Source organism: Idiotropiscis lumnitzeri, chromosome 3, assembly GCF_059441095.1.
Source record: "Idiotropiscis lumnitzeri isolate Australia: NSW breed Sydney's pygmy pipehorse chromosome 3, RoL_Ilum_1.0, whole genome shotgun sequence".
In the NCBI taxonomy this organism is placed as follows: domain Eukaryota; kingdom Metazoa; phylum Chordata; class Actinopteri; order Syngnathiformes; family Syngnathidae; genus Idiotropiscis; species Idiotropiscis lumnitzeri.
In genome coordinates, this window is record NC_142393.1 from 9,644,070 (window position 1) to 9,659,728 (window position 15,659).

Consider the following 15,659-nt stretch of genomic DNA (forward strand, 5'->3'; position numbering starts at 1 on the left):
CCAAAGAAATATATTCAAATGACTCAACATGGGGAAAAAGCCAGCAAGCATTTGTCAATATTGAAAAGCTGGTTGTGACACTTCAAGAAAATGGAGTTGTCTTGGTTGCCGAAATTCTTTCGAGAAAGAATCAGGTCCTTCTCACAGGCAGCTCATTCAGTTTCTTGTGTGAGAATAAACTAAGAAGTGTGGCTTGTTTAAATGATGAGGGGGGGGGGGAAGATAGGTGATGGCCTTTTAGGAGATGATTGTCTCCAGCTGCTAGCAATTTTTAGTTTCTCAACTACTTTATGTTTTTCCTGTTCTTTTTTTAGATCTTTCTTTTCATAGCTAGTCAGTTGTTCACTCATCATATCGAGATGTTTTCACTAAGCGGACTTTATATGTCAAGATCAGATTCTCATTCTACTGCTTGTTCGTCTTGTAAATCAAATATGTTTTATGGTTTACAAGTGCCACAATGTTTCGATAAATACACCATTAAATTAATCGACACTTTTGATAATTGATTGTTTAAGTCTACGGCTGGGTTTAAAAAAAATAAATCGATATTTCGATTTTAATCGATACAAAATTGGGACTGCGTGAAATCATCGATTGATTTGAAAATCAATCAAAGTGAATCAAAAATCGAATTGAATTGTGTATTGAATCAAAACGATTTTGGAATTTTGAAATGATACCCAGCCCTATTTATGGGCATCGTTTCACTTAAAGTTGTTCAAATCATCGGTTTCCGGCCTCTCTAATTTATGTTGCCCTTCGCGAAAGCAGCTGCTTGTTTAATTAAAAAGACATTTTCACAAAGATCAACATTTTCCCTCATTTTCTGACATGTTTTGGACCAAACCAGTGAGTGAATCATCATGGAAAAAAACAATAGCTAATTTGAATTAATTCTGAAAATAATTGTTTGCATTTGTCAGAAAAAACAACAAAAACTTGCAATCGTCATATAGTAGAACCTAAAGCAGCTCCAGATGTTTGTATCAAAATAGACCCTTGCATTAATCATTAGCTAAGAACTAGCTCTCTGTTTCAAAAACGTTGATGAGGTAAGACCATGGCCACAATTTTGAGCGGACTTTAGTGTCATGGTGAAAACACAAAATTTCACAGAGAATTCTAAACCAGTTGCAAATATTATTCGACTCAGATTCTTTTGCATATTTGATAGCGGTTTTCACCCAGGTGGCACTTAGCGCAACCAGATGAGATGATATCCTAGCCCAAAGGAGAAGAAGATCATACTGATGGTTGACTGGTTGGCACCACTGAAAGGAATTTGTTTAGTCAGCGGTTTCCTTTTGAAAATGGCCCGGGATTGTTGTTGTAAGGGTGTTCAGTCAGGGGAGAGAGGATTTGGAGGGGATGGATGTAGTTATTTATTATCTGGAGCCATTTAAAGGGGAAAACTAGCATGACTGATTTGGGTGGAAATAGGAACTGGCGGGCCATGCCAGCTGGAAATGCCAACGGTGTCATCCCCGCCGGAGGCGTATCGACACTCCTCAGCCTGCGTCTGAGCGGTTCGGGAAAAAGCTCCGGCCGGCACTCAAGCAGGGTGAGCTCCATCAAGATGATCAGATACCAGAACGTCTGGCTCACTTTAAGTCTCCTCACTGGAATCGCGTAGATGCATCGGATAGATACAAGACAAGGCCTTTTATTCATTGACCTTGGCGAGGATGACTGTTGTGTTCCGAGACGTTTCTTTTCAGTGCTCAGGCACAGACACACACACGCACACACACGCACACACACCCAAAAGCGTCCGAAGTTACTGTTTATATGGAAGCAAAAACAATATAGTTTTTAAATGAGCTTTGGCACGTCTTCCTGATTTTGGCGTGATCGGCTGGTTGTAAAAAAAGAAATGTAGTTATGTTTACCTGAGCGAACAAAGAATCCCTTCCTCACTCCCTTCTTTGTTGCAAGTGATCATATTTGGGTCAGATGTGTAAACTTACGAAGAGCAGGTCATGAACTATTCTTTGCACGCAAACTCTTGAAAAGCCCTCAAAGAGATAATAAATGTTGAAAGTAAACATGTCACAATGCTTTGTTTCCTGCCGCAGCCTTTGTTTTCCCTCCACCCTTCCAGAGTGCATGCATATGACCGGGTTGGAAGGAACCTTGCTCCGTGAAGACTTCAACCTCTATAAATCTTTTTGTGTTCGCTTCAGGTGACGCAGGCCTCCAAGGTATGGGGAGAGGTCCCTTTGCTCGATGACTTAGCGGAGCAGAAGGACGTCCATGCGGCGCCGAGCTTATTGGACGACGACGAGGACTTTATCGCTGATGAAGCTTCCGGAGGTGGGCAGGACCGCAAACAACCGTTGTGTTTTGATTTCTGTGTTCATCTCAAAACGGAAGAGATGTATAAAGACGTATTTAATGTATTTCATTCTCATTAACTCATTCAATCCATAAAACATACATATATGTTTTCAAAAACGTAGTCCCCGCCTCCCAAAGACGTATTTATACGTCTTAGACATTTTTTTTTGTTTGCGTCATAGCTCCATTTTTTTTTATAGCATTATACCACAATATTATGTTGACCTCGCAAAATCAGTCAAAATCCAAAAAAACGCTGGAATTGAGGGGTTTCCTCAAGTAAAAATTTCTGGGATTAAATGAGTTTAAAAAAAAAAAAAAAAGAATACACATTTTTTTTTTTCCTCACCTTGGCTATGTTTTTCATTCTTGTGTCTTGTCTCATAGATCTACCCAGTGGTGAGGATGACGGAAGTGCACCATGGCCTCCGGTTTCAGAAAGCACAAGTAAGAGACCAGAAACTACATGTTGTCCGTCGGCGTGGGGGTGGGGGGGGACCACTCCCATTATAGTTCCCACATATGTGACTTCCACAGTTTGTATCAGTGCTTGTGTGCCATGTCGTGCTCACATCCTGCTTCAAGCCGCCAGTCAGGTCATAACAAGACGCTTTAGCTTTGTCTCGGAGACAAAAACATCTCCACTTTCATCCTGTTACCCAGCGGGAAAGATGGCAGGACAGTGAGATCTTCAAAGGAAGACAAACAAAAAATGCCGCAGTGGCAGACTGGAGCATTCACATCTCGTTCCATTACCTGTTTTCCAGCCCATGTTTTTTTTTTTTTTTTTAACAGACTAAATAATGCAGAGGGTCCTTAGAAATTTAGATATGTTATATAAATTTGATGCATTATTCTTACAATTAAACATGGACACTTGAGTTTGTACACTGGTTGACCACAAGGAATGCCATATTTCGGGGGTGTCAAACGCATTTTTGTGGACTGGCCACATTGCTAGAAATGTGCTAGAAACACCAAGTTGACGCACATGATTTGCCCTTCACGGGCTGCATAAAATGAGGTCACGGGCCAGATCTGGCCCCCAGGCCTTGAGTTTTGACACCTGTCCCATATATAGATCTCAGGACGTTGGTAGGAAGGAAATTTGGTTTCCTGCGTTGAATGCCGAAAGCTTTGAGTGTCTCTGTCTTGTTGGCAGCTCAGACGTAAGACTTCCTTTCCGTTCTCCCACATTCACGTAAGAGTACGCTGACACTGTTGTTCTCATTGTACCTAATTTCCTGTTGTGTTGTTCACTTGTATGCCGTGGAATTCCCAATTCCATCATCTCTGACAGCAGGTTTGACCATCTGGAGTAATGGTCAAATGATGTAATTCTGCTTTTATTTTTATTTTCATTTGGCCATTGTTATCCTATTTCCACGCATGTTGGTATTTCCAGAGATACAAGGGTGAAGTTCCATGTCCTTCAAAATTCTCATCTTGACCGCTGCACCCTGCCTCCTGAAGCTATTTCTCAAAGTCAATGCCTCATCATTAGCGATTATATCTTTCAAACACATTTTTGCCGATAGAAACATCACAAGGAGAGCTAGTGATCCTGCTGGTGACTGAATCTTGCCGTCCATCTTCTGATGCCCAAGAAGGCGGGCTTAACATGGCAGGGGTGTCCACCTCCCTGGTGAGGACACCAAATCCAATCCACCCATCCATTATCTGAGCCACTCCTCACAAGGGTCGCGAGCATGCTGGAGCCTATCCCAGTCGCCTTTTGGCAGTCGGCAGGGATACTCTGAATTTGTTGCCAGCTAATCGCAGGGCAGACGCAGACAAACATTCACATCCAGGGACAGTTTAGAGCAGGGGTGGGCAAACTTTTTTTAATGGCGGGCCACAATGGGTTCTATAATTTGACAGACGGGCCGGACCAGGAGCAGATGAATGGAGTGTTTTGGTAACCTCACCTCATCTGTAAAAAAAAAATACATTTCATTTTAAATGAAAGTGAACAAAAGCATTACAACAATAAATGTCTTTTAAAACCCACAGTATTCATAAAATAAAACATTAACAAGGTTTATTCATTTAATTTTTTTCCAAGTTCGGCGGGCCGGATTAAAAATTTTAATGGGCCGCTCGTGGCCCCCGGGCCATAGTTTACCCACACCTGGTTTATAGTGTTCAATAAATCTTCCATGCATGTCTTTGGAATGTGGGAGGAAACCAAAGGAACTGGAGACAACCCACACAGGCATGGGGAGAACATACAAACTCCACCCAGGAAGGGCGGAGTCTGGAATCGAACCCTGTACCTCTGTCCTGCGAGCCGGATGTGCTACCCACTGCCACCCACTGATTGAAATGTTCTTTTTTATTATTCGAGATAAATGTCCATTATTTTTGAGGTTCCCGAGTCCAAGGGAGTTTTGTGTGTTAGTAACAAATTTTCATTACTATTTTATTATGAGTTCAGTTTTCTTGCCAGCTCTGCAAGTTACATTTCAACTGCCACCAAATTAAATTCAAAATACAGTCGTCCTAATCAGCTCCGACTTTTAAACTCGCTGCCGCTTCTGAGGCCAAACAGTCAAGTTCAGTTGAAAAAAAAAAAAAAAGCTTGCTCGGATGGTCATGTAAGAGGCAAATGCTTTCCATGTTGGGGACAACACACTGTCAACAGCCGCAGTTTTCTAGTTAGCGTTGTTGAAATATGAGTTTGCTCGATGCCTGTTGGGTCCTTACGCCGTGAGATGAGCGCTGGCAGCTGTGGTTATTTTCGAGCTCTTTGTTTGTTTGGCCGCTGTGGACCCTCGAGGGGTTCATAAGCGCAAAAGACAAAACAGAGAGGGAGAAAACGAGCGTACATCAGAGATTTATAATCCTAATCCGATCATTTTGTTTGTGGCAGTTGGACCTGCCATGTGTTACTGTTCAGTTACAGTTGTTTGATTTTTGTAACACGCGCTTAAGATCGACATTTAGGTTGATGACTCCTGCAGAAGGATCACATTATGGCACAAAAGCCGATGATGAAACACTATTGTTCCAAACACAAACGTGTTGCCTTGGAGAACTGACCTGCGCCGCTCCTCCGAAGGACAGAGATCAAGTGTTTCATTGAAAGCGACTGTGTCACTGCCGGCTTTCTCCTCCGGCGGTATAAGGTACAGAAGTGATTAGGTTTGATTGTTTATCTTTATAATCTTCACCTTTATAGTCATGTGAGAATCTTGGCGAGCAGAACAGATTGAATGTATCTGTTAAAACAACAGCGCACATACTGGATGTGAATGAGAATCCTGCCTATCGTCATTTTCAGTTTCTCAATTTAGTCGAGTTTATTTGAGTAAATCTCGCAGATGATCGGTAGTTTCCTGGCCAGTGTGCATATCAGGAACATAATTCCTCTCTCGGGGATTCTGCCTCCAAGTGGCAGCTGTGAAAAAAAGAACGGGATTGTCCGCCCGGCAGCTTCAGGGAGTTTCCTTCCAATTCCAAGCTGACCTGAATACATGTTTGGATGTCAAAAGTCAAGGTCACTTTCACCTTCAAGTCATTGCTGGACTCCTTGAAGGGAGTTTCCGCTCCCGTTTCAAATCGGCACTTTGTTCACTGTGGTTGTTTGACTGGCGAATACTTCGACAGGGGACTGTACGCTCGCTAAATCAAGGGTGTCAAACATATGGCCCACGGGCCAGATCGGGGCCCCATTTTAGCTTAATCCGGCCCGCGTGAAGATTTGGTAAAGTAAAAAAAATAAGCATGACCTAAATGAATAAAGAGACGCCCCAAATTTGCCAAACGGCCGATGTTAGTTGTTCACACGTAAGATACGCTTGGAAATTGGATTCAATAGACTTTTACCATAAACTGGGGTATTTTAATAGGCACAGTGCACATTTCTTTCTAGTTACAAGCAATGCTCAAATGAGTCGAGCAAGTTGAAATTTTGTAGCTTCGTTCATCCATGTGAGGTATACTCCTGGCTAATAATCGCCCACTCAAGTAAAATTTTCTTAATTTCTTTCTGACATTTTAGTACAAGTGACTCAGTCAAAATGACCATAAAAAGACTAAAACCGAGAGCAGCGAGCAATCTGCAAGTATTATGAAGACATGACCCTCTTCTCTCTGGACCTCTATCCATCCTGACCAGAATCGGGCCAGAGCTTCAACCTTGAAAGCAGTGGATCCTCCTTCGGGTTTAATTAGCTTGGCTGAGCATTCGAGACTTCAAATAGAGAAGGGCATGTTTTATGTCAAATGTTTCCTGGCTGGATTTCAACTCTTCGTTATTTTTACATGGACAAAAAAAAAAAAAAACCTCTTTACACTTTTTAGCCAAGTAAACCTTATCAACTAAAAGTCAGATGGACCAGTCAAATGGGACTATTTTTTTCCAGAATGGTACTGTACAGATGAAAACAGCTGGATCCACAACAATCGCTTGATTGTGAGGTGAAGGGCCGGTTGTGCGTTCCAGTTTATAGAGTGGATTCATACAAAATCTGGGTTGGACTTGGAAGAGTAAACTTGTGCACAAAGAATCCTTTTTATAAAGTTGTCTTCTGCAGCGGCCTCATCTGACATTTCACGCCAGAAGCTATAGCTCCATTCAAAGTGGTGGAAAATGAGTCACCATAAATCACAAGTGGCACGGGCACTGGTGCCAGGACATGCCGAGCTTGACTTATTTTCTTAAGTGATGGTTGCAGCGGGGCTCGCTTATTTCCATGTAACGAGAAGCAAAACAGGAAGCAGCTCCTCCCAGAATCAGTGCGGGTGCGTCTCAGACAACAGAAATGTCAAGGACAGTGGGCGGCTTGTTTGTTGGGCTTTGTAGGATATCCTCTTTGGTTCTCTTGGACCGAAAGAGTTGTCTTCTCGATGACTCGATGTCACAGGGATTTTCCATTCGGCTCCAGATAGATTTAATTCCTTCATCAACTCAGGCAAACAAATCGTGTGCAGCGACACAGAGGCGATTTATTGAATTGGCTTTTTTGACCCGCATGCCTCATTGGAAAGAGTTTCCACGCTGAGGTCAAATGTCAAACCAGTAAAGGTTTGTTGCCACCTCTCCACCAGACACATTTTTACACGCATCAACTTCAGATTGACAACATTTTGAGTTAAAAAGAAAAAAAAACTAAACATGCATTCAGTGTCTGATTTATTAAACTTTAGAACCTTTCAAACTTCATTTGTGTTAGTCCACAAAAAAAAAAAAAAAAAAAAAAAATCATCAAAGTGTCCTTTTCGGATCGTAGAAGAAATCTGTTACCAGGTCTTCAGCGATCGTGAATGTCTTCTTGGCTTTAGCTATGAGCAAAGTTCCACATAAGAGGCTTCCGCATCATATCTTGAGATGATCTGAATTCAGAGTTTCCTCTGGTACCCACGTGACCTCCATGTTTCGTCTTAAATTGGCGCTGCAGATGCGCTAGCAGCTGTTAGCAAGTTTCTCCCCACCCAAAAAAAAAAAACTAAAAAAAAATCAAATAAAAAAAAAAAAAAACAAAAAAAACTTGGGTGTCTCGCAAGTTGTGGTTTTAAATCCAAGTAAAATCTAATCTTCAATTTACAACCGGAATTTTGCCAACTCTGGTTTGGCCTTCTTTTCCAATTGTGCCTCCTTACATTTCAACCACAACTCCATTGTTTGCGTCTTCACGTGATTGACAGGTAACGAGAGGTGACAAGTTGGATCGACCCATTCTAGGTTGGGGGAGGGGGGGATCTGGGTTTTTAATTGCATAACCGACTAAACATAATATTCGTTTTATGACCTTATATTTTCCTGAAACTTTGAATTAATTCAATAGTTATTTTTTCAGGATTTTGTTTGTGTTTGTTTTATTTAAACTCCTGCGTACCCCTTGGAGTTCCTTCAAGCCCCCCCCTCCCCCATTTGAGAACCACTGCTGGTTAAGGTCAAAAGATGGTGGCTGTACCCGAATCAAGTCTTTCTTTATTTCCGTTCGCATTCCCGCTTGTTATTTTTCATGTGTTAAAGTCGTGTGTTGTGTTTCATGTACACTACTTAAGTCATGAAACTTTTCTGTGTATTTCGACCACTTCTAATGATAACTTTCTTTTTTCTTCTTCTTGCTCTCACAATCATTTCCTGTCTAACTCTCCTGATGCCCCCGCTTGGCTTCTTGACGTCGCTTTTTGTCCCTTAACGTGCTGGTTCCCTCTCTGTGCGCCACATTTTCTCCTCGTCTTTCTTGCTCCTTTGCTTCTCACCTCACGTTACTTACTATAGAATACTGGTTGGACTCTTCCTATGTGGTGAACATAAAGAGCGCAGTCGAGCCAGCCTACAGTAAGTCCTCCAGATGTTGTTTCCTCCTTTTTGTGTGGTATCCGAAGAGAATCTTTGATGCTTTCAGCGCTGCTTAATTACGCACTTCTCGCTCAGAAAGCATTCCGAGACTCATCTTCAACATGCCATGATTGTGCTGAGCGACTGTTTTTCCAGTGTCTCAGTGACAGCGGAAAGACGATAAGCATGTTTTGCACAGTAATACTGACAACTAGATGACAGCACGAACGTCTGTTGTGGGATGACATAATTGCACGTCGTTTTTGGACAGTCAACTTCAAGACAAGATCGCAAATCTGTTCATGAAAGATCTGTGTCACAATGCAACATGACGTTTCTCAGCAACAAATGCCAGTTTCCGGTAACTCAATCACACACTTGGAATGATAAACGTGCAGCTGACTGAAAGGAAAGAAAACTATAGTGAGGGGGGAAAAAAGAGACCGATTCTCACATGGCAAAAGTCAGTCTTGAAGAGGCAACGCTTGACAAGCCTCATCCTGCTCACTTTGCCCCATAAAAGCCATTTTTGTTCACTTGATGACGCTGGTGAGAAAAATTCGAATGCAGCATATTTCAAAGAGTTGCTCCGTCAGGATTGTGACCTACCCACTCAAGTACTACCAAAAAGCACATTGCATTAGGGATGGCCGATATGTCGGAAAAAGTGTATCACGATATAAGTATTTTATTTGAGCTGATTTTTAATATAATCAATTCAAAAATAATAACAAAAATGGATTAAAGATAAAAAAAATAACCACTGAAAATATTTGGTAGTCAAATGAACTTTACTTCTTCACTATGTATCTATGTTATTTGTGTCACCTCCTATTAAAATCTTGCACTGACGGCAATTGGTCATTTTTTTTAATTTTAATAAATTCATACACCGTCGTGCTGCACTCAGGTCAACCATTTATTTAGACAGTATTATTCTAAGTCGATTTTTTTCGATGAATAATCATATTAATAGCAATGATTTAACTGACAGTTTTGGGGGGTTTTTTGTACCGTACATTGACACAAAAGCATAGCAACGCAGTCGCATGCACTGAAGCTGACAATATCAATTCCCCCTAATTTTCCTGCTTGTTATGCGCAAACATCCATTGTGTAATGTGTAACATTCAGAATGCCAACTCACTCAAATTTGGGAAAGAAAAACAGACTGACCACACATTCAAATTTTATATTGATTTGCTTATGAGAGAGATTGAAACATGTATTGTTGAACAAACACAAATAGGGGATGAACAGCTACCTTAGGATGCTTACAAAAAGGCTTTTATTTGTGCAAAAACCAAAACAAATTACATTTTTCCATTTACTATGCAAAATGTGTCTAAAAATAAGCAGGAAAAAAGGTTTGACGTGATTTTGAATGTAATGCTGCCTTCTCTCCTTCTGTGGTTTGGCTGATTCTGGGCCATTTCCATCGGCACTGCCTTGGGGGTTGAAGGTCAAGCCCAATGCGGCTGGGCTTTAAAGGCCAGGCCAGCCTCATCGCTCAATCAAGTCTTTGTTTTTGGTGTAGGCTTCTCTGCGCTGACGGGGGCCCAAGGCACAATGCCGCCACAGTTCTGCTGAGCAGGTTTAATAGCCAAATACATTTTTGAATCGAGAGTGCAGAATGTATTTTTCCAGACGCTTTTTTTTTTTTTTTTTTTAATCCACGTCTGCTCTCAAAGTCTGTTTCATCACTCTTGATAGTGGTGCCGCTTTAGGGGATTTCCCCCCCACTGGAACACGTGGAACCTGTGAGTGACATAATGCAGAATTGGTCTCGCTTGTTAGGCGCACTGTCATCAAAAGATCTCAGGCGGCGGCAATCGCATACTCGCTAGGCCATAACATTAACGCAGCAGCCTCGGTGTAAGCGGCGAGCTGACCTGGCGGCGAGCATCCACTCAATTGATGCGATTAGATGCAGGTCAAATGAAGCGCTTTGATGAGGAACTTTGATCTTGCCTCTCTTCTGTTTCCACATTCAGGCAATTCAACAATTATTCACTTTCAGTTCAACAGTAACAGTGTGCACATCAAGAGTCGTGGCACCCTGCCCGGCTGCACTCAAGCCTGACGTTTTTAGTAAGGATTCGCTCGAGTAACGTAGCAACACTACAGCAAAATAAGTTTATGTAAGAAGGTCCTGTACAATAAAAAAAAAATGTAAAAATTGCAAAGAGTCGTTAACAAATGGGAAGTGCAGTCATTCTGGCCACGTATCACAAATAAATCAATGTTGGTCAATATGTTACCGATGTTCGCTGTCTGTGGAGTTCCTGGGCCTCAAATCGAGGAGAACAGTCAATTTATTTTCATGCAAGTTGTCGAGAATAAATCCAACTGGTAATTCCCAAGTCCACCATTATTTGATATAAAGTGTTTTAAAGTTGGCTATCAGAACAAATATTTAATCAGCTTCATTTTATTCAATCCCATTGCCCTTATATAATATAATAAACTATTTTACAGCTTTTACAGTTTACCGTCCTTAAATTGTAGAGTGACGGGGCTACAATAATGAATATCGTAACAAGTGCATTACCGAGCTGTACCGACCGATATGCTTTTTCATGGCCGATACCGATTATTCGTAGTCATGGAGGCCGATAACCAATATTTGAAGCCAAAATTCATTTGTAGGAAAAAGGCAACATGAAATTGTGTCAAAGTTATATAAAATAAAAATTCCAAAACTTGACTTAGCTTAAATGCCTTTAAGGTGATTTACAACATGTTAAAGCTTTTTTAGATCTTGGAAAAAAAAAACGACTTTGTTTTAAAAGTACTCTGCTGTCAATTTTTGCTCCACGTACAGCACGGAGCGTTGGATGTTTGAAAGTGGTTTATAAATTAAGCTGAGTTTAGCTTTTCATGACATGGGCTCGTTTCTCACTTTTACACCATTTTCCACTCAGTATTATCATGAACTTAATTTCTTAAATCTGGAGCCATGTCGTTCAAGTAGCAAAATGCCTCAAAATGTGTCAATGGGGAGGATTAGATTTAGCCTCAACGCGAGGCATCTTACTGTGGCGAGTAGAACTGCTGTCTAAATTCTTGCAGAGTGCAAGTGCACAAGAGGGGTTAAGAGGTACCAACTCTTTGTTGCAGTCTGATTTTGCCCGTCTTTGTAACAGCACAAATCAGACTCCGATGGATAAATACAAAACGGATTTACTCACAGATTAGAACGTGCCTCAACAGCTCCTGTGGCAGTTCCACAAAATACATCCTCAGCTGAAAATGTACCAGGATAAGGAAAATGTGCAGCCCCATGTTGAGTCCATCATCCACCAACCTGTTTGCTTGGTAGGATAATTGCAGGGATTCTATGATGCTCCTCAGGTGGTCCAACGCAATTTGTTTAAAGGACTCCATGAGGTCATTCAGTCTCCAAACTAAAGCTTTCTTTGGGACTGAGAAGATGGTGGAGCATTTGTAAATGTGTTATTCACTTCGCTGTGTGCTTTTATAGGCGCTGCTCAATTTGCTCCCAGTTAAACGGAACATTTTCTTCATTGACAATGCCAAAGCGAGGGCAGTAGAGCAAAAGTCCGAGTCCCCGCAGACCTTTAAATAGGCAGCGCTCCAAACGTCACCCTTTGCTTTGTGCATGACGAGTAGCATGGGGCTGCAAGAAAGTGTTCAAATATTGACTTCCTTCCCAAAGCTGAGTGACAGCCCAAGTGACGTTGGCACACTCTTGAACCATTTTCGCTTCATGGGATCGCCATGTCACATGGGAAAAGTAATAACGGTGGTGTAACTGATATTACGTTAGGAATTACTGTATCAGTTTATTTCCCTTCATGTTGCGATTGTCTCCACCCCCCCCCAGGGGATGCTAACAGAGAAGAAGGCATGTTCTTATTTCAGTTCTATTTGAGACCTTGAGTTAAGGACACAACCGTCAACGCCATGCGCCCGTGCGTAGCATCACCGCAGTTAGCGGTTTAAGCGAAAACCCAACCGCAAATGAGAAATGAAAATAGATCCCATAATTGGAACGTGGCTCTCGTTTGAGCCTCAGGCAGGCCCGTCACGTTGTGCTCTTCAATTGAACCAAAAGCTTTCGGAAGGGAAATATCCAGTATCTTATTAACTTTAGCGGGCTTTAGCACTTGCAGTAGCATGGAATGATGCGCATAAATTCCGCCAAATGTTGTTTTTATCGTAGAACTCAGCAATCAAAGGCTGATTTGAGCGTGGTTTAGCTGACTGATTCTTATTCACACTCTCCGAATCTAGTTTATTACAGAGCTCTTGTCAACTTCACCGATTCCATCGTCTACAGCCCGGAGCTGGAGGACATCTTCTCATCAGCCTTTAATGAGATCTCAGAAGCGGTGGTTGACACGGTATGTCTTCGTTATTTCTAAATTGCGGCGAAAAGCTGCACCGCTGCCTTATGAGGCGTGTGTAGTTTATTTCAAACTTTACTTATGTTTATATTTTTCCCTCCACAGTTGGAGTCAGAGTACAACAGGATTCCAGGCGTCCAGACAGTCAGCGTGGTTCTCATTAAGTATGCATTTAAAAGCTTTAAATCAAGTTTTGTTTCAGCTTAACTAGAGTCCCCGCAGCTTCCTGCGTCAGCATCAGTAACTCCCCGATGTGCTCTCATCAGCTCTTTCTTGCTCTTACAGGAAGGTGATTCGAGAGAATGGCATCGATGTATTTGTGGAATTGGATGTGGGCTCGGACTACAACAGCAACAGCGAACAGATCCGAAGCGTGCTGTACAGCGTGGTGCGGAATGGAGCCATCGCCTCCTACGTCACGTCAGTGGAGGGATTTCAGTTCAGAGAGCTCGGGGAAGGTAAGGACGACATGCCAGAGGTGCAGTTTTTCACCCGAGGGCTTGTTAAAAGGTTCACCACGGCGATACAGGGCAGCGCTGCTAATGTTTCCGTTTGGTTTCTAGTTCGACCTCTGCCCTCAGTGGAACCTATAGCCGTGCCAGGTTTGTACTGTGCTACGTAGCGTTGCATGGTGAATGAGCCGACTGCGCTGTAGAAGCAGTAGGATGGCTGTTTGTAGTGGCTTCAGGAAGAAACTTTGATGACACGTGCAAGTGCGTCTATCACGTGGTCCAAAGAAAGTTTTGCATGGAGCACTAATGGCAAATAAAAATGCACAGTAAAAAAAAAAAGGATAAATACAAATCAGAACATCCACCGCATGGCATGACGTTGATTTCGAATGCCTAATCTGTCTTGTCAATTTATTGATTTATCGACCAACTCTACTTCAAAAAAGTTCGGGATATTCAGCTTTTTCAGGATGAAGCTCAAATACACTATAAACATAGCTTGACCTTTAAGCTTTTTAATGCACATTTCTAACTGCTTAATGTTTCAGTTCAGTTTTTTTTTTTTTTTTTTACTGGTCGCTGACAAGGAGCTAAATGGCAAAATTCACAACAGGTGTTTGATTCTTGAATGTACCTTTGCATTTCCTGATTCAATTAGAATTAATATTTAAACTGTCCTCTTTGTCATGATGTTTCCATTTTGACACGAGACGAGCAATTGAGCAACAGTACGTTGTCATTGCAAGGCTTCAAACAAGCTGTTCTCGGGTAGGGCTCGGTTTAAAAAAAAAAAAAAATTAACATATTGATTTGAATCCATTTTCCTTTTCATAGTCTTTTATCGATTCATAATACCATATGTCAATACTTTAAATGTATTTTTCCCCATAAATTTACATGATTTCACACATCACGCGAGCTCTTGTCACGATGCGATGGTATCGGAAGAAAATAAAAATGGTGGAAGCAGTGAAGTCAGCGCCAACAAGCGCATTGTTTTCATCAGGTCACGCTGAATTAAACGAGCATGTTTCAATGAAATTCTCAATGTAAATGTTATTTTTTTTCCCCCTAATACACAAATTACCAGTTGCAGCATTAGTTCTTCTGCGAATGCCCTCCATAGGAAAATAAAATCGGTACAGCGTGAAGTCCTTGATTGAATCGAAAATCAATCAAAGTGACTCGTGCATAGAAAATCGAATCGGGCCCTTGTGTTTCGAATCAAATAGATTTTGGTCATTTGAATTGATACCCGGGCTGATTCTCAGGGAGAAATTGCCACTGAGCTTTGAGTGCCCGAAAGTGTCATCATCATTTTGCAAAAAAAGATGCAAAGAGAAGCGTCTCAAAAGTTGTGAACATCCTTGGAAATATATTGGTCAATTCATGATTCAAACACCTTGTGTGAATTTTGCCATTGAGCTCCTTGTTAAAGAACATTTAAAAGTATAGATAAGGTCAAATTAAGTTCAGTCATAGTGAAGTGCATTTTTTTGTGTTCATCTTGAAATTTGCATATTTTATACATGTGGTGCTTAGTTCCAAGAAACGCCTAAGGAATATTCCTCAAATCAAAATCCATTGGTTGTGTTGCCGTGAACTTATCGCTGTTAGCTGCTTTATTCATATTGTTTTACGATGTAGCACATCGGTTGTCTTGAAAGTGTCGTCTTGCATGTTGACCCTTCACCACATCCCTCCTGCTCCCTTTACATCTTCCATAGTCATCCCTGGCATCAGACCGTGCATGCCGGATGAGCACAGGTGTGGTGACGGGACTTGCATCCTGTTGGAATACCTGTGTGACAATCGACCAGATTGCCGTGATATGAGTGATGAGAACGATTGTGGTGAGTCGCTTCCGTTTGACCCGCTGGCAGGTTAGAACGTGGTCGACCGCAGCATGTCTGGATGACGTGCTGTGCGTTATGCACCGTGAAACCTCCGCCGTCACAAAGTTTAACCGGAGATCTGTTGCAGATGTAAGAAGACCCGTTGCAACCACCCCGGCCCCTGCCACCACAACCGCCATCTTTAAACCTCCACAGCCGCCCGTCATTCCGGGATTCTGTCGAGCGGACCAAGCAAAATGCCAGAGCGGAGAGTGCATCTCTCGGGATTACATCTGTGACGGAGAGCGAGACTGCTTGGACGGAAGTGACGAAATCCGGTGTGGTAAGTCATGCAAACGCGTACGTACAT

The 15,659-nt window shown here is 42.0% G+C and overlaps 1 protein-coding gene across 8 annotated transcripts in view; it reads left to right on the forward strand.

Annotated features, from left to right (window-relative positions):
* The window catches only part of hspg2 (heparan sulfate proteoglycan 2), an 88,411-nt gene that overhangs the window by 22,330 nt on the left and 50,422 nt on the right, over positions 1-15,659 (forward strand). For 7 of the 8 annotated variants that reach the window (XM_088289438.1, XM_088289441.1, XM_088289440.1 and 4 more), the window contains exons 2-8: positions 2,187-2,316; positions 2,728-2,787; positions 12,890-12,999; positions 13,108-13,166; positions 13,288-13,460; positions 15,182-15,307; positions 15,438-15,632. In XM_088289438.1, the coding sequence (XP_088145564.1) occupies positions 2,187-2,316; positions 2,728-2,787; positions 12,890-12,999; positions 13,108-13,166; positions 13,288-13,460; positions 15,182-15,307; positions 15,438-15,632 (853 nt within the window). Of the gene's footprint in view, positions 1-2,186; positions 2,317-2,727; positions 2,788-8,572; positions 8,633-12,889; positions 13,000-13,107; positions 13,167-13,287; positions 13,461-13,565; positions 13,605-15,181; positions 15,308-15,437; positions 15,633-15,659 lie in introns of all 8 variants that reach the window. The other variant, XM_088289447.1, reaches the window with a different exon arrangement.